Genomic DNA, 24,116 nt, shown 5'->3' with positions numbered 1-24,116 from the left:
CTCGTTTCTTATCTACGAAAGACAACCGAAAAGAAAGGGTGGTTATGTGAGGTTGAGCCTCGGATTACAATGCCGAGTGGCGAGTTAAAAATACCTGACTTTGTCGCTGTGCTGGGTGACAGAGTACTGGTTGCAGACGTTGGCGTTCACTGGGAAGGCCCAGATCCGTTAAGTGTCGCCGCCGCACATAAGACGGCGAAATATACGGAGCCTTTATTCCTTCAGACCATGCAAGCCCGGTATCCTGGGAAAATCATCTGCATGGCACCTCTCATAATAGGGGCAAGAGGTACTTGGTGTCAATCGAATTCGAAGATTCAGCGAATTCTTAGTCTATCACGGCTAGACATTAGGAATCTCATTCTAAAGACCATTCAAGGCAGCCTGTTCATCCATAGTCACTTCATGAAGTCCTAACATGAGTGTACTTATGGAACAAATTCCGAGTCATCCCCCCGGCTTTTCCTAAGAGGGGATATACGTTTCGTCAGGGTCATATTTTTAAAACTTTACCCTCTAAGACTAATTAATGTTATGTGCATGTCTTTATGTTATTGTGAATGTCGGCGCTTCACGCCATTTTTGACCGGTTCTCGTAAGGGGTCCATTATTTAGTATTTTTACCTCGCTAATTTTTAATGTCAGAGCATTTCTCTTGGGAGTGGCGTAGCTACGCAACGGGTGCGAGCGATAATACTAACACGCCGATATTGTCTGCTGAAACATCACAGCAAAAAGAGCCGAACATCACTGGTTGGTCGGATCAGCGATTCGGAGCGCGGGTGCGACCAACCAGTGAAAGAGTGCTAGATCGATGACGAGGGGGGCTGATGATGAATTTGCCCCTCGACCGGCATGCCTAGGCACGCCAACTGAGGTTTGGCTCCACTCTGATACAAAATATAACCTATTTTACAAAGTTTTTTTACAGAGTTTTTCCAAAGTTGATTTTAATTTATGATTGTTCTGAAACGTAGCACTCATATTTGGTTATATAATGTAGTTTCCTTTGAAAACCTAATGATTTTGTCACAATCCGCACTGTTTAACGCACACTTTATATCACATGGTAGTCCAGTAGCTTGTCTTTGCAGATGATATAATGACAGTCTATAACAATGTGACCTACAGTTATATTGGTGTCACAATCATAGCACATTTATTGACTTTTTTAATTGAGGTTTTCTTGGAAAACATCTGTATCTTCGGAGTTATCATTTTCAGTTTGATCTAGATTTAGTTGACGACGTATTTTCTTCCTCATTCGTGTAATTCTAGATTTAATGCGTCTGTCTTCGAGTTTGGGGTAGATTTCTGTTAGCATTGTTAATAGTCCTGTTATGTTTTTCGTGTATTCTTGTGCGATACTTAATGGATTGGGGGAACCGTGTGCATCATCCAGAAAGCTGACTATCTCTGTATAGTTTAATTCAAACAGGTTTGAAGATTCATCAATAAATTCCTTTGCAGGTTGGATAAGTGATTCAGTAGAAACTGTTTCTCCAGTTTTTGTATCAGATTTACTCTTGGCTTTTTTGTTGATCTTGCTTTAGGTTTTGTAAAATCTATTTCTGTATTTTCTACCGGTGGTGTATTAACTGGAGACGATATTTCAGAATGAGAACGTTTCGGTATAGTAATTTCTGTAGGGAGTTCTTGGGAATCCATTACTTCACCAGTGTTTTCTGTTTGATTCTGGACAGAGTGATTTTTGTCTTCAGAGTCTTGGTCAGTTTGGGATGTAGGTATGGACGGGTTTGACTGGATGGCCGTATAGGTACATGTTGAGGCGATATGACCAGATTGATGACATTGATAGCAAGTGAGTCCATCAGAAAGAAAGATTCGGTAAGATGTATTATCGAAGTCAATGAGAATTGATTCAGGAATAACAAGATTGTCGACAGGTGTATAGTACACCTGCCTACGAAAGCCTAATACGTAACTATATTGAGGATCTTGAATTCCCGCTCTTAAGAAAGACATCGGTGAAAGAAGATGAAAGCCCTTCTCGGCAAGATATTTTTCGAGGATCTGATGAGGAATAGACGGACAGACACTAGACAGCAGGAACCTATTAGCAGAAGTGACTAGTCTTCTTGCTGTGATAACATTATCTCCTATTTTTATACCTCCGTGGTCTGTTAAAAAAGTGTCAACAACTTCACTGCTGGAAAGGTATATGCAGATTCTGCCGTTAGAAATTCGTGATGAAAAAAGTACATTTTTGGGTTGTACTAGTGATCCTATTGCTGTAACGTAGTCTTCTAATTTTAGTGTGTCTACTGCTGGGATAATAATGGCTTGTAGTTTCGAAGGGAATGTAGCTGCTTTCTGTTGGGTAATTGTAGAGTAAGATGGTGTTTGTTGATCGGGTAACATTAGAGGACCCCTGTAGTCAGAAGTACCAGCCATCGGATAAAATTGTTAAATATTTTTTATTTTAATTTTCTTATTTCGTTTCATTATATTGTAATTGGGTCAGTACGACTCTGTCAATTACAAAGTATTTAACTTATCGAAGATAAGCCAAAAAACAAGTTTTTGTTAAACACCTTTGAATTTACAAAACTGTATGACTGAATTGAAATTCTATAAGATTTTGATGAAACCGTAAATATATTGATAAAAGTACTTACGGCAATCAAATCACAACTAATAACTAAACTACTGGTTATGTTTCTTATAATTAATTTAAAGATTTACTATGGTAAAGCAATGAAAAACTTCGAGACTAAATTTAGGTGTACTTAATCAACTAAGTTCAGGACCGTACTCAATTATAATTTTTCTAATGGCTCTGTATAAAGGTTACAATCTGTGACTTCACCTTTTTATTTACAGGTAAACCAGCAAAGAGCAAAGAAAGAGGCAATTTAGAGGTAAAAATTAGATTCTCAGTAAAATCAGGTAGTTTAACCAATTTGAGCAAAAAAGAAAAACACAAGTCATCAGTCTCCAATGTAGCTCATTCTTTAGGAGGGAGTCTAATGAGTTTAGGAAGTGCCGAAAAAAGAAAAGGAATAAAGAAATTTGCAAAATCGATTGGTTCCAAAATAAATTTAAGAGGCAAAAAGAAGGATCATGATGACGATGGTTCTTCTATTGGTAGTATTGGGAGCTTGAATATTAGAAGCGCCCAGGAGAATTTTAAAAGTAAGCAGTCCATTGAAGATGCCGATCCTGGAGTTGTCAGTGACGATGATGATTTCACTGTAAGTTTATACTTTTTTTTCATATCACATATCGTCGTCATACAGGATGTAGCATTAGTGCGAGGAAGTCAAATTACTCATTAGTTGTAAGAGATAAGAAAAAAATATTTTGGTAAAAGTTGGAACATAGATAGGACCATACTTTGCAAATATTTTCAACTACACTGCGCGTCATAAAAAACGGGCACACTAAAAAATGGGTAATTTTTGAGGTTGCGTATCTCCTAAACCTGTTGTCCGATTTAAGTGATTTTTTGAATATATTATAGCTTTATTCTTTGTCAATATCCCTGTAATAATATTTTTGCTAAACAGGTAAATTTTCGTTGTATACCGGGTGTACGAATCAAACTGTGTGTTTTTCTCAAAGTTCGCAACACCCTGTGGAATATCCTAGCATTTATAAAATACTGAAATTAAAACTTAACTATAGCCTCAGGTCTTCTCAACATTTTGCTTTTTGATTCATTTGCTTATGTTGGATAATACAGAAGTTAGGTACTTTAACAATTAGCCGTGTTCTTTTTCAGTACAGGGTGTTTCTAAACAAGTGCGACAAACTTTAAGGGGTAATTCTGCATTAAAAAATAATGACAGTTTACTTTATAATCGTATGTCCGCAAATGCTTCGTTGCCGAGATACGGGATGTTGAATTTTTTCGTACAAACTAACGATTTACACTCACCGGCAGAGAAAACGGGCACCCCAAAAATGGGTCATATTTAATGTCTTGTGTTTCCTAAACCTGATGTCCGATTTAAGTAATTTTTTTAATATGTTATAGCCTTATTCTTTATCAATATCGCTGTAATAATATTGTTGCTAGACAGGTACATTGTCATTGTATACAGGGTGTACGAATCAAACTGTGTTTTTTTCTCAAACTTTGGAACACCCTGTGGAATGTTCTAGCTTTTATAAAATACTGAAATTATAACCGAACTATAGCCTCAGGTTTTCTTAACATTCTGTTTTTTGATTCATTCGCTTATGTTGGATAATAAAAAAGTTAAGCACTTTAACAACTACCCCTGTTTTTCGTTAATACAGGGTGTTTTTAAATAAGTACGGCAAACTTTAAGGGGTAATTCTGCATGATAAAATAATGACAGTTCGCTTTATAAACGTATGCCCGAAAATGCTTCGTTTCCGAGATAGGGGGTGTTGAAATTGTTCTTACAAACTGACGGTTTATTTATTTCTCTAAAACGGTTTGTGATATGCAAATGAAATTTGGTAGATTTTAAGAGGTAATTATTGCGCATTTTTTGGCATACAATTAAGAATTTTATATTCACCATTGGCGTGCATACGGGTATAAATATTTTCGATATATCCCGTATGCACGCCAATGGTGAATATAAAATTCTCAATTGTATGCCAAAAAATGCGCAATAACTAGCTCTTAAAATCTACCAAATTTCATTTGCATATCACAAACCGTTTTAGAGCAATAAATAAATCGTCAGTTTGTAAGAACAATTTCAACACCCCCTATCTCAGAAACGAAGTATTTGCGGGCATAAGTTTATAAAGCAAACTGTCATTATTTTATCATGCAGAATTACCCCTTAAAGCTTGCCGTACTTATTGAAAAACACCCTGTATTGACGAAAAACAGGGGTAGTTGTTAAAGTGCCTAACTTTTTTATTATCCAACATAAGCGAATGAATAAAAAAACAGAATGTTAAGAAAATCTGGGGCTATAGTTGGGTTTTAATTTTAGTATTTTATAAAAGCTAGAACATTCCACAGGGTGTTCCAAAGTTTGAGAAAAAAACACAGTTTTATTCGTACACCCTGTATACAATGACAATGTACCTGTCTAGCAACAATATTATTACAGCGATATTGATAAAGAATAAGGCTATACCATATTAAAAAAATTACTTAAATCGGACATCAGGTTTAGGAAATACAAGACATTAAAAATGACCCATTTTTTGGGGTGCCCGTTTTCTCTGCCGGTGAGTGTATTTATTGCTTTAAAACTGGTTGAGATATGCAAATGAAATTTGGTGGATTTAAGAAGTAGTTATTGCATATTTTTGACATACAATTAAGAATTTTGATTTCACCATTGGCGTGTATACGGGTAATATGATCGGTCATATTACCCGTATGCATGCCAATAGTGAATACAAAATTCTTGATTGCAAGTCAAAAAATTCGCAATAACTATCTCTTAGAACCTGCCAAATTTCATTTGCATATCTCAACCGGTTTTAGGGCAATAAAATAAATCATCAGTTTGTAAAAAAAATTCAACATCCCGTATCTCGTAAACGAAGCATTTACGGTCATAAGTTTATAAAGCAAACGGTCATTTATTTTTTCATGCATAATTGCCCCTTAAAGTTTGTCGCACTTATTTACAAACAACCTATACTGATGAAGTACATGACTAGTTGTTAAAGTACATAACTTTTGATTTATCCAACACAAGAGAATGAATCAGAAAACAAAATGTTCAGAAAATCCGAGGCTATAGTCGGGATTTAATTTCAGTATTTTATAAAAGCTAAAATATTCCACAGGGTGTTGCGAACTTTGAGAAAAAACACACTTTGATTCGAACACCCGGTATACAATGAAAATTTACCTGTTTAGCAAAAATATTATTACAGTGATATTGACAAAGAATAAGGCTATAACATATTCAAAAAATCACTTAAATCGGACAACAGGTTAAGGAGATACGCGACATCAAAAATGACCCATTTTTTAGGGTGCCCGTTTTCTATGACGCGCAGTTTACATTTCAACTACAGGCCACCCATATTGACAGGGTGGACCAAACTTATCTTTGTTTTAATGGATCACCCTGTATATTTTTACAGATTTGGACTCTTCTCGACGTTCTCGTTTTTGCAATATTATACGAGGTAGTTTAAAAGTTAATTACGGTTTTTTTATTAATTTCGTAGCAATATTAACACCATGTAAAATTGTAGAGATTTGACATCAAAAATATATTTGTGTTCAAACTATTTTTAATACATTCTACACCTGTCCACAAATTATTAACATAGCGAAAAATTTAATTTTGGTATACAGAATTAGTCAAAACTTGGCATGAGTATTTTCTGAGTTTTCTTAAATGAATTTTAATGATTGTGTTGTAATTAAATGTTATTTAATTTACTTTATTATTTCTTAAGCATTTCCTATACCAAATTGCATTAATTTTTGAGTTATTCGTGATTCTTTGACTCAAACATTGATTGCAACAAGAATTAGGTGAAATTTTATTAGGTTGGCCGTGAAAATATTTAATAAATAATGATTTTTAGAAAAAAAGTTCATAATAATGAGTTGGCCATAAATTTGACACTAAACTTGATTAAGTTTGACATTAGACTATTTTTATAGCTCCTGTAGCTTTGTTACTATTACTAACCTGAATTTTTCTAAGGAGGAACTGAAGACTAACAAAAATGTGTTACTAGCAACAATAATTTATCATCAGCAATAGACGACAAACGCGCTTTTCTAGAACAATTTTAACGGACTGTACACGTAGATTACGAGAAATCTGACCAAAAAAATATTGTAAATGAAGAAAATGAATTAAATGTAATTTAAAGGTCCTTTTTATGCTTATTTATTACCTACATAATTTTTTTCTTATCGCTTTCAAAAAATGAGTAATTGGACTTCGTCGCACCCTGTATATACTTCAGTGCTTAACATTTTTGGTATATTTTTACCAGTAAAACAATGTTTGTGATCCTTATTATCAATTTTATCTTGAATAATGTATCTCCTGTAGCTTTGTTACTATTACTAACATGAATTTTTCTAAGGAGGAACTGAAGACTAACAAAAATGTGTTACTAGCAACAATAATTTATCGTCAACAATAGACGACAAACGCGCTTTTCAAAGTTTACTAGAACAATTTTAACGGACTGTACACGTAGATTACGAGAAATCTGACCAAAAAAATATTGTAAATGAAGAAAATGAATTAAATGTAATGTAAAGGTCCTTTTTATGCCTATTTATTACCTACATAATTTTTTTCTTATCGCTTTCAAAAAATGAGTAATTGGACTTCGTCGCACCCTGTATATACTTCAGTGCTTAACATTTTTGGTATATTTTTACCAGTAAAACAATGTTTGTGATCCTTATTATCAATTTTATCTTGAAGAATGTATCTCCTGTAGCTTTGTTACTATTACTAACATGAATTTTTCTAAGGAGGAACTGAAGACTAACAAAAATGTGTTACTAGCAACAATAATTTATCATCAGCAATAGACGACAAACGCGCTTTTCAAAGTTTACTAGAACAATTTTAACGGACTGTACACGTAGATTACGAGAAATCTGACCAAAAAAATATTGTAAATGAAGAAAATGAATTAAATGTAATGTAAAGGTCCTTTTTATGCCTATTTATTACCTACATAATTTTTTTCTTATCGCTTTCAAAAAATGAGTAATTGGACTTCGTCGCACCCTGTATGTACTTCAGTGCTTAACATTTTTGGTATATTTTTACCAGTAAAACAATGTTTGTGATCCTTATTATCAATTTTATCTTGAAGAATGTAATACCCAATATAGACCAGGGCGCATCTGTAAAAATATTAGTACATTTGGACGTTGAGAGGTGACTCAAATTTTTTTACAGAAATTGCTTCAAAATAAATCAAATAATAATATTTGAGTTATCCTCCCTCTCAAAAAGGTCCGGAACATTGTTTAAATAATCAAAATGTCAAAAAATTAAGGAAAAATTCGATTTTTTTCTTGGTTTTTTGATTATAACTTTAAAAGTATTCATTTCCGAGAAAAGTTTTACGGACATAAAAGTTGCGTAATTAAATTTCCTATAATACAGAATTGGTTAAAAATTTAAAAAATAGTCACCTTTGTTGCAAAATAGCAATAATTGTGAAAAAAAAACATACAAAAACAAGTATTCGCATTTTACGTTTTTCAACCATTTATGCTACACTTAGGACCTTCATATTTCACCCTGAAAAACTTTAGGATACAGTAAAACAATACTGTAAATTTCATTAAGATCGGTTTAATAGATTTTGCAAAATAAATTTTGCAATCCAGCTTTCGTAAAAAAAATTCATTTTTTCAAAATGTTACAGGACTGAAAATAAAGCAGATAGCAAGTTGAAAATTTTTTTGCGTATAGAAGTGTACTGTACCTTTCATTTGCAAAATTAAAATCGATTAACACCACGGCGTCAGGAATTTTTTTAAATAAACATTAATTATTGGTGCTACGCGCAGGACAGCGGATAATTTGCTCTGATTGGGCATTCCAATGACCTTTGATAATGATTGATACATTTTAATTTTTATTACATTTCGATATAAATAAATAAATTTGTTTATTGCAAAATAAAAACATATACTCTATCCTTTGAAATAACACTTTTATTAGCAAAAACTTTCTTTGTTCATATATTTTAACTTAAATAATAAAAATGTATTATTTTTAAACATATGCAATTGTTTAAACAATATTTCACAAACAATAATAAAATTAGTTTGACTTTTGTGGAATTAAAATATTAAAATACAACAAAATATAGAGTAAGAAAATAATATATTAGATAAAGATTGGAAGAAATTTTGGTGGAAATCTACTTGTGTAAATCAAACACCGCTGTCCTGCGCGTAGCACCAAAAATTATTGTTTATTTCAAAAATTTTCTGACGCCGTGGTAATTAATCGATTTTAATTTTGAAAATTGCAAATAAAAGGTACAGTACACTTAAGCAAAAAAAATTTCAACTTGCTATCTGCTTTATTTTCAGTCCTGTAACATTTTGAAAAAATGAATTTTTTTTGCGAAAGCTGGATTGCAAAATTTATTTTGCAAAATCTATTGAACCGATCTTAATGAAATTTACAGTATTGTTTTACTGTATCATAAAGTTTTTCTGGGTGAAATATGAAGGTCCTAAGTGTAGCATAAATGGTTGAAAAACGTAAAATGCGAAGACTTGTTTTTGTATGGTTTTTTCGCAAATATTGCTATTTTGCAACTAGGGTGACTATTTTTTAAATTTTTAACCAATTCTATATTGTAGGAAATTTAATTACGCAACTTTTATGTCTGTACAACTTTTCTCGGAAATGAATACTTTTAAAGTTATAATAAAAAAACGGAGAAAAAAATCGAATTTTTCCTTCAATTTTTGACATTTTGATTATTTAAACAATGTTCCGGACATTTTTGAGAGGGAGGATAACTCAAATATTATTATTTGATTTATTTTCAAGCAATTTCTACAAAAAAATTTGAGTCACCTCTCAACGTCCATCTCAAAACAGATGCGCCCTGGACTAATATGACTCCTAGGTTATTGCCTTAAATATTTTTTACGATCTAATCTTTTAGTCTGATCACAAAAAGTATTTTTCAATAATCCACTAAATTCAGTATTAAAATTCAATAGTTCACTCCATTATTTAACAGGTTTGTTAAATATTCATTTTGGTTACCGAACCGCTTTATTTTTAAAAATAACTTTGGCTCTTATCAGTAAGTGAATATTATTAGCTTACTACTCTAGTTATTATACATGTAGTTAATGAATATATTTTCAGAAAATAGTTTGCATAAAAAACAGTTTAAATATTGTTTTCCTTTTTATTTTAAGTACTGTTTTTAACTTATTATTTGAGTTTAAAATTTTATGATGATTGTTTACCACTACAGTTAGAATTATGTCTGCATGTATCATGTGCCCAGCTGCCTCTGAGGTTTCCTTATTTTCTTTTAGTTTATCAATTTATATATTTATTAATAGAAGGTTTATTTGGATTACATTTTTGTTACTTGCAAAGCAAGACATTTATGACATGGGCCTGTCACATCAACAAAAATTATTGCTATTTATTATAAAAATATTACCAACATTTATTATAAATGTATTGTAAGTATTGTAATTTTTTTGCAGCTTGACGATTTGTCACACAAGAGTTCAGCTAGTTCTTTAAACCATCCAGTTGTTAATAGAACTGCTTCACCTATCTTAAAGAATCCTTCTGTTGAGAATATAGTTCATGTGGAGAAGAAAAGTACCGTAGCACCAGTTAAGCCTCCAAGAATAGATCAAAAAGAACCCCAGGATGAATGGGAATCCAAACTGGTTGGAAATAAACCTCGAGGTAAAATTTTTATCCACCATACGTTTATTCATTTTTTGTTTTCATTTTTGAGCTATTCTTAACAATTTTCGGTTGTAACATAGTTTACTAATCTCTCTCTTTTGTCGTTTCACCATTACTGAGGATCGTGATTTCTTCCAATATTCCTAACAATGTTTCTCCATTGGTCTCTATCTTCATCTGCTCTAAGAGCTTCGCAGAATGAGTTTCCAGCTGAATTCTTTATTTGGTCGGACCATCTAGTTGGTGATCGTCCTCTTGATCTTCTCCCCGGAACGTTTCCAGAAACAATTAATCTCTCCAAACTGTCGTCACCACAGATTTATCCAGCTTACACAATCAAATGCCTTTTGGTAGTCAACGAAGCATATAATCATAGGTACTTGAAATTCTCTAGACTTTTCAATAAGTTGTCTCAGGTTCAGGATTTGTTCCCTTGTACCTTTACCCTTTACAAATCCCGCTTGTTCCTGAGGTATTTGGTAATGTAGATAGGTTTTTAATCTGTTTTTGATGATATACAACAAGATTTTACTAGCATGTGTTATTATTGACAGTGTGCGGTAGTTTTCATATCTGGTAGTAGTTCCTTTTTTGTGTAGCGGGATATAAATTGAGGTGCACCAATCAGATGGCCATTTTCCTGAATTCCAAACAGCGACACAGATAGAATGGATGATATGTATTCCTTTGTCACCTAGTAACTGTAGTATTTCACATGGTATTGAATCGATGCCTGGGAATTTATTTCTCTTTAGTGATTTAATTGCATCGTTGACTTCAGCGAGTAAGACAGTAGGTTCTCTAGGGTAGTCAGAGGGCCACTGATGTTCTGCTGATACCTCGTTATTTTTATATAGCTCGTCACAGTAATTTCGTCATGTTTCCAATATTTCGTCAGTATCGGTCTTTAGATTACCTTCCTTATCTATTACAGACCACGTTTGAGGTTTAAATTCTCTGGTAAGGAGTTTGATCTTCTGGAATAAATCCCTCGGTTCATTTCGACAGCCATGTTCCTCTATCTCTCTGCATATTTGAGAGATGTAATAAGCTTTGTCTTTGCGGCACTGTTTTTTGATTTCTTTCGATAACGCTCTGTATTCATCGTTTGTTCCGTGTCTAGTTTTGTGTTCTTTTCTGCGTTGAATCACAGTCCACGTATTATCGGATATCCATGGCTTACGGCCAGTGGAAACCGCTGCCTCACAGTCTTTTGCAGCCTCGATTACCTTATCTTTGAAATAAATCCAAGTGCTCTCAGGGTCACTATCTACTTGGTCTAAAGAGAGAGCTTCTTCTAGGTTGTGTTGGAAGTCATTGATTTTTGATGGATTTAGAGACATGACTTTTCTCTGGGGTCTTCTTTTGGGAACTTTAAAACGAAGTCGAACGTTCAATACCAGGAGTTGATGATCGCTTCCACAGTCTGCGCCAGGATATGTTTTACATTTGATGGCCGACGACTTCCATCTTGATCTTATTAGGATGTAGTCTATTTGATTCCTTGTTCGTCCATCTGGGCTGCGCCATGTGTTTAATCTCCGTGGATGATGTTGATATAACGTGTTTGTAATTGTAAGATGTTGTTCTACACAGAACTCCACTAGACTGTCGCAATTCTCATTTCTCTGTCCCAATCCATTTTTGCCCAGCACTCCTTCAATATTTTCATTAGATGACCCCACTTTGGCGTTAAAATCTCCTAGAATTATGATGAGTTCACGATTCGGAATAGAGCGAACAGTTTCTTCTAGACGACCATAGAACCTGTTGATGTCTTCTTCTTGTGCAGCTGTTGTAGGAGCGTATACCTGGACAAGGTGTAGGGTATTGGTGGATATTCTCATTTTAAGGGATAATATCCTGTCATCAATAGTATTATATCCAATTACGCAGTCGTTAAGTTTAGAGGGTACAATTATTGCGACTCCATTTGTACTTTTGTTATCTGGGCCTGAAAAATAGACGATGTTGCCAGCAGTTGTTTTAAAATGCCCTTTACCTCTCCAGTGAGTTTCAGAGAGTCCCAGTACCGAAAGATTGTGGTCTGCCATTTCTTTTTCAATTATGTGTAACTTTCCAGGGTTTTGGATCAGTCCCTGGACGTTCCATGTACCAATTCGCTGACATTTTCTTAAATTAAATGAAAATTTGGATTCAGTCGCACAATTTCTGCCAGGTGCCTGGTCCCTCACACCTTGGCAGCCGGTAGCAAATTTCACACCATCCGACCCGGAACCGAGATTGCGCCGAGCGTGAGTCGGGTCGCTACACATTCCATCTTCACGTACTGAAATTGTCATCGTTATGGGAAGAAATTCTCTTGGGAAAATAGTGCAGTGGTTTCCCTTTGCTTTCTGCACCGCTGTATATGTGCCGTTTCTGTGGCTATGATTCTCGCCTCATGGTCAGTTTTGTAACAGCCAGCTGCACTGTCCAACCTATCACCATGTCTGGCTACCCTCACTTAGTTTAGCCTGCAGACTAATGCAGTTGCCCGGGATGTGGCACGTGGAGCCATAAGTGAGAGTTGAGTGCGTTATAAGGACCAGTTATCAAAAACAATCTCCCGTCGATGACGTTTGATGTGGTCGTTCCAATAAAAGGTGCTACCTCTATAACACATTCTTACACAGTTTACTAATGGATTGTTTGAAAACAATTTTTGTTGCTGTTTTGATAAGCGTTCGAGGCTTACCCTATCAGCATAGTCGTTGTTTCTTTGGTTTTAACGTCAATTGTAAACTGTTTGTCTCGTGTTGTCACTCTCTTCTTCTTCTTGTAGTTCCTTTTCCTATCGGAGGTTGGCTATCATCACAGCTGTCCGTACCTTATTGGCGTCTGCTCTGAAAAGATCTACTGAGCTGTAACCATACCACCCTCTTAGGTTTCTTATCCAAGAAATTCTTCCCCTTACATTTTAAGATTGGTAGTCTGATTTTGTGTTAAAAAACGGCATAATATTTCTAGACTGCAGCCTTGAATGAATAAAGCCATCCCTTGATTCTGGACCACAAATAGTAGCTGATGCTTCAGTTACTAACTTAACAGTTCTTTCCACGGATTTTGTATGACAAGGGCAGTTTAAGACCTCTATGTTGTTGTAATTCCCAGAATCAATCATATCCCTTACATCTTCATTGGAAATATGTTTTGGCAAAGGAGGAGTCGAAACTTTGAATCCAGATATAGAAATTAAGTCATTATAATCTGCAGCACTAAAATTTAATGTTGGTATTTTGAATCTCCGGATCTTTTTTTCTTTCTGACTTTCTCTAGCTTTCGGCACTCTGCGTAGTCCTAGCTCCCGTATATGTTTTCGTTCATCTTTCATCATACCGAGTAATACATTTTCGGGATGGGCCAAATAAGCATTCCTTTGGATAACGGCATCGACAATTTTTCTTTGGTCAACTGGTAGAAATCATGAATAATGGAACATTCGCCATAAATGTTTTGAACCATCAGAACAGCTAGGATACAGTTTTATATAAAACCAAACTGGTGCATACATACACTTTTTGGATGAAACTTACTAACATAATTAATTGGGGGCTGGGACATTCAGTTTCAACATACAATCGAAGCAACCGATTATCAACTGTCAGCCACCTTGCATGTGATATTTTCCCAGGTTTTTTAAGGCTCAAATCATTAGGACAATTTCCCGCAGCAACTGCTTGACTGATTTGGTACAAGTACTTCTGATCGGTACTAAGGTCTGTTGTTTCTAATAATATTGCTAGGTTGTTTTCTATTGCGACAAAATTGACAACAGCCTTCTCACAGTGTTCCAGAAGTTTCCCTATTAGCCCTGAAAAACCAAGTGGTCCACTGGTGCGTTCATCTAACTGTTGAATTAAATGACGTGGAGGTAGTTCATTGCAATGAAATAAGCTATTGAAGTGAAGTGCCGCAGTATTTGTGACGTAGATGGTTGGACTGTAACTGTTGACAAAGGAGCAATGAATTCTTCTTCATGATCATCTGCATCAGAAGAATTTGAGTCAGACAAGCTGCTACTTATGGCAGGATTAGAGGAATCAACGGTACATGCTTTAAAAACAATTTCGTCAGTATTACATTTTTGAGAACTTGCCTTTGCCTTCATGGTTCTTTCCATTTTCTTCCTTATTCCTGCAGATGCTGCAATATCCACTTGCCATTTTTCGACAGGATCGTTGATCTTGAAGAAAAATTCGCTCATTTTGTGGTACTTTCTTGATTTTATCACAAGTACACACACAGTTCCAGTCATGTTGCACTTGCAAGCCGCGATATTCAATAACTTTTTACACTCCTTTTGAAACTGGCAAATCTTTTCTATTTATGAATCAGATGCTTGCTGAGTTTTTGTGTACCTATGGCTAAAGATTTTGATACTCTGTATACATATTTTGAATCATATCTTAAATGCACTTATGCGATAATGTTGGAATAGAAACTTTTATTCATATTTGTTCTACTTTCCCTGCAACGGCATTCAAGACGTCGGCGATAGATGGATCTTTATTATTATTTGTCAACTTAAGTTCATTACGAATAAAGAGAAAGCACTTTGGAATATCACACTTAGTTGGTAAAACACGATCATTGAAATTTGATCAGAGCCATATTGATTTTTTCGACAAAAATAATATTTTTGTTTTTTCATTTTTCAAATCCAATATGGAACCTCAAGATATTTTTTTATTTCAAAATGCTCTCGCACCAATTGTTTTCATCACCTGACACAACTTTTAAACGATAGCCACAAGAATGTTTCTTTTCTTTTATTTTTTTACCTTTTTCGTTCCACCCTACTAAATATTCCAGCTTTCTTGTTTGGATGTTTTTTTATGATCTCGCAATCCTTTTGTAGCTTTCTTAACACTTTTGCATTTGTAACTTCTCGATTCAATGGTATTTTTAAAATCCTTCTATAGCACCACATCTTAAATGTTTCCAACTTCTTTATACAATCCACTTTTAGTGTCCAGGTTTCCATTCCATACAACAAAGTCAAAAACATGTAGCATCTTAAGGCTCTTATGCTCAGCTCCACAGTAAGGTCTCGATTAACAAACATTTTTTTCATTTTTGCTTATCTTGCAATTTCAACGCGTGTTTTCATTCACTCAGGTTCCCAGATATTTGTAGTTATTCACCCTTTTTTTCCTCGATATCTAGCCTTCCTACTGTATGTTGCTTAGAAATAATCATGAACTTGATTTTCTTAACATTCATTTGTAGTCCATATTTTGTTCTGAAGCTATTTCCTTGTGCCATTTTTATAGTTAACTATTTAGATGGGAAATAAGCCACAATTAAATTGAAAAAAATAATTTTATTAACGTTTCGACACCCAAATCGGGTGTCGTTGTCAAAATACAAAATACTACTAAATTAAACAAAATCTTCTAATAATTTATTTAATCTGACTCATTTATACCGGCAATTCAGACATATTTTATGCATTTTAAAGTAGAAGACTTTAAAGTGATATTGCCAATATTTATGAGTTGCGTTCCTGGGACGACTTTACTGAAAGATAGTTCATTCGATTACATGAAATCAACCCCAACTCAAGAATATCCGCCACAAAAAATGCAACGGTGACAGTAAAATTCTCGCGTTAGAGATTCCATAGTAAAGAGGAAAAACCAGGAAAAAACCCCATGATACTATCCCGACATTGTTAGTATTTGGTCTTACATTTAGTTTACTCTCAAAACTAATACCAAATTCTGACTTTAATATATAATATATATGTTCTTTCAATTATAAATAACATTAATAATACGTAGATATATAAGTAATACTAAAATATAAAATATGTACTAACTCGATATGTTATTGACTTACTAATCGTGGTATTTTCTTTCTATTGACTTCCTCTTTCAGTATGGGTAACCACATCCTACTGCATTCTACCGATCAATTTGCGACACAGTTGGTTTCATTTAGCATAATTAGAGCCGCTTCTTTGATTTTTCTCTTGTTACTATCTGCTTCTTTCAGGACTATACTTGAATCTCTCCACTGAACTCTATGTCTATTATCCCATGCGTGTTGACATAATTGAGATCTATCAAATTCTCTATTTTTAATATAAGACTGATGTTCACTGATGGATATTCTTGAGTTGGGGTTGATTTCAGGTAATCTAATGAACTATCTTTCAGTAAAGTCGTCCCAGGAATGCAACTCATAAATATTGGCAATATCATTTTAAAGTCTTATACTTTAAAAATTTATAATATATTGTTAAGATCTGCTTCTTGTTAATTTTATATTAATTATTATTTATTTGATTAATTATTTAATTGTCGCAAATCATACATAAAAAATGAATAAAAAAATCCCAGGGTGCCTTTTTATAATATTAAAAAATGTCTAAATTATCTTACGTTATACTTATCTTCTCTCGTGGTTTCAGTATCTCTTAGTTGATCCTAATCGGGATAAAATAGGAAAAAGAAATAAAGCAAAAATATAAAATAAACATACAGAATTGTCCTTTATTTATCAAAATCAATACTCTAAAAATATATCAAATCTGAAACCTGTGGACACAGATGTCCGAATGAAATTTTTACCACTTAAATTTATTCTAGTTAAAAAAAAACAATTTATCGGTTTGTTCCCGATGACTTTGGTACAACAAAATAAACAAAACCAAATTATGTATTCGCAAGATTAGCTATACTTCCTATTTACTTTTTGAAATATTGGAATTTTAATTCCTACGCTTTTTACTGAAAATTTTAGTTTCCGAACATAAAAATATCTTTCACATAAGTTGACTGACCTTTTGCTTCACTCACTCTGATGTCTTCTCGTGACCCAAAACAGCTCTCCCTCCTTGACTATGTTAAAGGCTACTCATCAAAGCCCTCTCCGCTCTCCAGCTTCAAAACTATCAGCATACCAGCACCAATTCTCCAACCAGCCAAAGCCTCTTTTGACCAATACTCGATTCACACAAACTCCAAAAATTCTCTGCTCTCCTTCTCACAATAATACAGAACCAAAGAGGTATTTCGTCTCAATTTGATCTGTCTCTCGTTCCACTTTTCAGCACTATTCTCCACTATCAAACAACCACTGGTACTTGCTAACTACTTATCCACGAAAACGTCGAACTGCTCCTCAGCGATGCCAATAACATACTGACTTCTTTCTCAAACTCACTCAACATTCAAACCACTTTTCCCCTTCCAAATTGCCAAGAATCAGAAACATTTCTCTTTTCCATTCGACAAACAGTCATTTTCAAAATTATTCCGACCATCCTAATTACTTTCGGAGAAACTCTACAACATTTACTCGGGGTGAAACAAAGATATTAAAATTTCAAACTTTCTTTTAAACCAGTTTTCTAGAAAATGATAATTACCTCTACCTGTGGATTCTATAGTTCCCGTAATAAACAATCTTTTTCCATTTTAAATCTAAATACATCGTCCTTTTCACTTTAATTATTCACAAAAGTCTTTAATGGTTTATCGGAAAGCTCATTAAAAAAGAAATCCACTTACATCCAAACTAAATTCTAATAAATATTTACAGATCAATATACAGGGTGTATCAAATTTATGTGCCCGCGTTATTTAAAAAAAAATTAATTTAATTTCCATTTTGCCTTTGATTGATAAATTGAAAACACAATAATATGTATGTCTGAATTGCCGATATAAATGAGTCAGAATAAATAAATTATTAGAAGAATTTTTTACTAAGCAACAACATTTTTGTTTAATTTAGTAGTATGTATTTTGTATTTTGAGAACGACACCCGCTTTGTGCGTCGAAACGTTAATAAAATTATTTTTTTAATTTAATTGTGGCTTATTTCCCATCTAAATGGCTAATTAGTCTACATTTTATACGGACTTGATGTAATCTATTTACTAATCGTTGTAGGGCTTCTAAACTGTCTGAAAAATAGCGGTGTCGTCTGCGAATCTTATATTGTTCAAGATTTTTCCGTTTATTGATATATCCTGTTCTTCCTCTGAGATTGCTTCCTTAAAAATAGGTCCGCTGTACAGATTGAATATCAGTGGGGATAACACGCAACCCTATCTAACACCTCTTTTGATTTCTACAGTTTAAGTAAACTATGTTACAACCGAAAATTGGTAAAAAATAATAATTTTTAAAATAAATTCAAATTAGTGGGTGATCCTACTTTTATGTTCGGCAGTGTATATTGTATTGACATAAGTTTTGTTTTTAGGCGTTTTGAGGCCTGGTAGTAGTGAATCATTAAATAGAAGATCTTGGGATTCCTCAAAACTAGCTTCACAAATAGAAGAAGAGCCTGCAGAGCTGTTAGATGTACCTAAGAAAAATTTTGAGACTATAAGTTTAAGATCCACCAAATCTCCAGAAACTCCTAGAAAAGAAGCAAAGGAGGGAATGTTCTCCAAATTTAAGAACTTCAGAAAAGGTATGAATATTTTTATTTATTTAGAAGTTGATTGCTAAAGTTTGCGCATGCGTGGAAGGAAACTTCTCTCTTTATTTTCTTGTATTTTCTCTTTTGAGGGAAGTTCGTGATAAACTTTCCCAGTATAAGCCTTTTTGCGCATATTGACATGTTCTTTTCCGCACTTCTCTATACTATACTAGTGGCATATTACATGACATATTTCAATTCATTTGGATATTGTGAAAAAACTACGCATTGTAGATGAAAACATTTAACTGACGACTTTCTTGAAAATACTTGCTCTTTAAAAATGGGATTTGCTAAATCAAAAAATGTGTTAAAATTTTTACACTTTTATAAAAAACAACTTTTTTTATAATAAAACGTTTTTAATATTTATAGGAGAGAATATAAAATAATTTGACGATATAAAATGCTTAAAATTCCAAAAATTACACTATAATAAGAAAGTACTTTTTATAATAACACGGTTTTGTTATACAGGGTGAGTCATGAAGAACTGTACATACTCCTACCTCGGATGGAGGCCCCTTTGGGGAATAACAAATGACCATTAAAAAGTGTCTGCTCCCATTGTTTAATAATATACAGGGCGAGTTTCGCATTTTGACAGAAATTTGTATTCGTCATAATTTTTGAACAGTTAGATCGATGTGTCTCTTATTTTGGTCAATCGTTACACTATTACCACCTAATCAACTGATTTATTCAAACTAGAAAAAAATCAGATCCGGCTTTAAAAAAATTAGTTCGTTTGGGCCTTAGAAAAAATTTCACCCTGTATACGCTTTTTGAAAACTCTAATATGAATTTTACAAATTAGACAAATAGGCAATTAAAATGGCATATTTATTTTTTTCCGCACACGATTGCTTAATTTTTTATAAAAAAATCAAATTTGACTATGAATTAAAAGTTTGGTAAAGTGAACCATAGATTTAACAAAATTAACTTTTATTACCAAAATTAATTTTTTTTGAACAAATATTTAATTTATGTTACCACCCAATCAACTGATTTATTCAAACTAGAAAAAAATCAGGCCCGGATTTAAAAAATAAGTTCGTTTTGGTCTTACAAAAAATTTCACCCTGTATACGCTTTTTGAAAACTCTAATACGAATTTTACAAATTAGACAAATAGGCAACTAAAATGGCATATTTATTTTTCCCCACACGATTACTTAATTTTTTATTAAAAAAATCAAATTTGACTATGAATAATTAACAGTTTGGTAAAGTGAACCATAGATTTAAAAAAACTTACTTTTATTACAAAAATGAATTTTTTTTGAACAAATATTTAATTTATGTTACCACCCAATCAACTGGTTTATTCAAACTTGAAAAAAATCAGGCCCGGAGTTAAAAAAATAGTTCGTTTGGGTCTTAGAAAAAATTTCACCCTGTATACGTTTTTTAGAAACTCTAATATGAATTGAAGACAAATAGACAATTAAATGGCATACTCTTTTCCCCACACGATTACTTAATTTTTTATTAAAAAATCAAATTTGACTATGCATAAAAAGTTTGGCAAAGTTTTTGCATAGATTTAAAAAAATTAACTTTTTTTACAAAAATTAATTTACAAAAACAACGTTTTTCTTAAAATTAAAAGTTTTAACATTTTTTTCTTCTATGACACGTCTAGATCTAAAACTCCCCATAACACTTCTTTTGGACTTTATAGTTTAACATTCATAGACGTGATCAAATAGATAAATTTTAAATTTTTTCACTTAATTTTTGCGATTTAACTTTGCAATTCACGAATCTGCACCTTTTATTTTTAAAAATTCATAACTTTTACGAGAAGAAGACTGAAAGTCTACAACAATTTTCATAGTCTTCACAATGGTAAGAGATATGTGCTGTAAAAATTTCAGAAAAAAAAATATTAAAATGGAACAGAGTTGTAGAGAGTTAAGCCGTGATTTCATTTTTTTTCATTTTTAGGTTAAAATTCCGATTTTGACAAATTTGTTTTTTTAATAAAAAATTAAGTAATCGTGTGCGGAAAAAAATAAATATGCCATTTTAATTGCCTATTTGTCTAATTTGTAAAATTCATATTAGAGTTTTCAAAAAGCTTATACAGGGTGAAATTTTTTCTAAGACCAAAACGAACTAATTTTTTAAATCCGGGCTTGATTTTTTTCTAGTTTGAATAAATCAGTTGATTGGATGGTAACATAAATTAAATATTTGTTAAAAAAAATTGATTTTTGTAATAAAAGTTGATTTTTTTAAATCTATGGTTCACTTTACCAAACTTTTAATTCATAGTCAAATTTGATTTTTTTATAAAAAATTAAGGAATCGTGTGCGGAAAAAAATAAATATGCCATTTTAATTGCCTATTTGTCTAATTTGTAAAATTTATATTAGAGTTTTCAAAAAGCGTGTATAGGGTGAAATTTTTTCTAAGACGCAAACGAACTAATTTTTTAAAGCCGGACCTGATTTTTTTCTAGTTTGAATAAATCAGTTGATTAGGTCGTAATAGTGTAACTATTGACCAAAATAAGAGACACATCGATCTGACCGTTCAAAAATTATGACGAATACAAATTTATGTCAAAATGCGAAACTCGCCCTGTATATTATTAAACAATGGGAGCAGACACTTTTTAATGGTCATTTGTTATTCCCCATAGGAGCCTCTATACGAGGTAGGAGTATGTACAGTTCCTCATGACTCACCCTGTATACAGGACACAACATGTTTCGAAAGAATTAAAATAATGAATTTTTAGTAGGTGTATTAACTGTTAAAATTATAATTCCAAAAATTACACTAGTATAAAAAAGTACTTTTTATAATACCACGGTTATTTAAAATGGTATATATAATATTTATATATTGTAATAAACTTATAAAATATGAATTTAAGTACATATATCAACTTTTAATTATTTACTAAAAAAATTAAAAAAATATACGCAACAGCTGTGTTTGAACTAGGGAACTCTCGATCTGCAGTCTAATGCCACTGACCCACCATCAATTTGTAGATATAGTCGGTTCGCTAAACTCAGACACAACTTTCTAGTGATTTTAGTAAGTAATTTTTGCCAGTTTGGTGAAATTGGCAAAAAAATAATTACTAAATAGTTAATAATTAGGTACTAAACAGTTAGTAATTTTGCCAATTTTGTCAAAATTGGCCAAAAAAAAAAAATACCTACTAAAATCACTAGCCAGTTGTGTCTGAGTTTATCGAACCGACTATATCGATTTATTAACGTACTTTAAAATATCATTGCATAAAATAGTTTAAAATAAAAAAGATCGATTTATCCATTTCAGGGTGATTGATTAGTGGGGTAAAGCTCCGTAGATCCGTTATAGTAATAGATAGCAATAAAAAACAAAAATTGTAGCCAACTTTGATTACAGATTGATAATCAGTAATCGTAAATTGTCAGTTTTAGACAATTCAGTCATGGCTTACCTAAAATTTGGAAAGATTTAGACCGGTAATTAATAATTTGCTCTGAAAAATGAAAATATCTCGAAAACTAATAAATTTAGACGTAGGGAATGTTATATAAAAATTAAAGTTCGGTAATGGTACTTTTCGATAGTGATATTAAATACAGGGTGTTTCATTTAAAATTACTGAGAAAATAATGTATTTGCGTTTTGACCCACCCTGTATTCGATATAAAGAAAATTAGCAATATCGACCATTTATGAAAATTTTGACAATAAATAAAAAAATATGGCATCAATAAACCATTGCCGTTGTGCTTATTTTTATTTATACAGGGAGTTAAACTTGTTACGATTTTCATACAAAATTGGTTATAACTTTGTAAATACCCTGTATAACATACCAAACCTTTATATTTTTGTAATGGAGAAGTTACGAATATTTCGAATATAAAATAAAATACAGGGTGTTCCATTTAAAAAAACATAACTTTGATCTTCCACTATGTTATGGAACACCCTGTAACATTCTAACTAATTTTGTAATGTGAAGCTCAAAGTTGGCTACAAATCTTGTTATCAACATTTATCGTTATCCATTACTATAACGGATATACGGCGCTTTACCCCACTAATCAATCACCATGTATAATAGCAGTTAAATATTGCATTTCCACGAGGAAAAATTTCCTGTAGTTGGCTGTATACCATTACAAAAACATAAAATCCTTTATAAAAGGTATATTTGTTAAAATCCCTATACAGGGCTACATCAAAGACAGAACTAGTTTTCGATCGGTTGACCGATCATCATCAGTGCAATCCTAAAATGTGTACAACCAGATAAAATGATGCAAAGTATTTAAAATGTTGACTAAGGTTATAAAAAGTTATAGGTTATACTCACTTAGAATCTACATGCAAGCCACCAAAGTAAAAATAACAGGGTAAAAACCCTTTACAATTGATCCGTTATCGGAACATATGACAAAGATGTGAATTATAACATGGATGATTAAGATATCCAATGTTTTTCGCCCGAGGTACCAATGAGCTCTATCTGACAAGTTCACATCATGACTGTACGGAAGCAAGGTTCATAAATAGACAGGTTGCATGGTAACTTTCCACCAATCAGCGTCGAGAATCTAATGGCGGGAGTGACGTCACCCAGAATGCTGCATTCAAATGCATTCACTTCACTCATTGAAATGAACTCGGAAAGTAGGAATGTATTGAAAATGTGTATATTTAAAAAAAAATATGTTTGCATTTTTAATGACTATTTATTTCATATATTCTTTAAAAAATGTGGTACATACCTGTAGAGTTACAAAAATCATAGAATATAATTGCAATTAAATATATGCAGTAGAATAGCATTACTACTTAATTAAAGCAGAAGGAGATTCTTTCTTGTGTATATATGGGACTAAATCATTCAAATATCCTAGGTATATTAATAATGGGTTGAATACAATTTACTTTTTTAAATGATTTTGAGTAGGTATATAATAATTTTGAATTGGGGATAATGCGTGTAGTACATTATTATAAATTCCTCCTAACATGTAAACCATGGTGAAAAAGAGATTCAACTAAAGATTTATGTATCAAAATTAGTAGTTTTTCCCTTAAGTTTAACATAAGAGCATCTGATTACGTTAGGTACTGGATTATAATATCTAAAACTATTAAAACATTATGATTCTATTCAATAGGTACCTGTGAAGTTTTACATTAACATAAATTATAAAAAAATACAATTTCAGTGCAATAAAGGGAATTTTCCCCATTTTATATATTCATTTAGTTTATAATTGTTTATTCAAACGATCTTCAGATGGCTGCAATATTTGTTATAATT

General features: G+C 32.6%; 1 protein-coding gene across 2 annotated transcripts in view; it reads left to right on the top strand.

Moving 5' to 3' along the window:
* The window catches only part of LOC126893219 (rab11 family-interacting protein 2), a 78,977-nt gene that overhangs the window by 23,281 nt on the left and 31,580 nt on the right, over positions 1-24,116 (top strand). For both annotated transcript variants that reach the window (XM_050663189.1, XM_050663188.1), the window contains exons 4-6: positions 2,845-3,215; positions 10,160-10,370; positions 18,595-18,807. In XM_050663189.1, coding sequence (XP_050519146.1) covers positions 2,845-3,215; positions 10,160-10,370; positions 18,595-18,807 — 795 coding nt within the window. The remainder of the gene's footprint in view (positions 1-2,844; positions 3,216-10,159; positions 10,371-18,594; positions 18,808-24,116) is intronic.

This window comes from Diabrotica virgifera, chromosome 10 (genome assembly GCF_917563875.1).
Source record: "Diabrotica virgifera virgifera chromosome 10, PGI_DIABVI_V3a".
Taxonomy (NCBI): domain Eukaryota; kingdom Metazoa; phylum Arthropoda; class Insecta; order Coleoptera; family Chrysomelidae; genus Diabrotica; species Diabrotica virgifera.
This window is presented reverse-complemented; position numbering and strand designations above follow the sequence as displayed.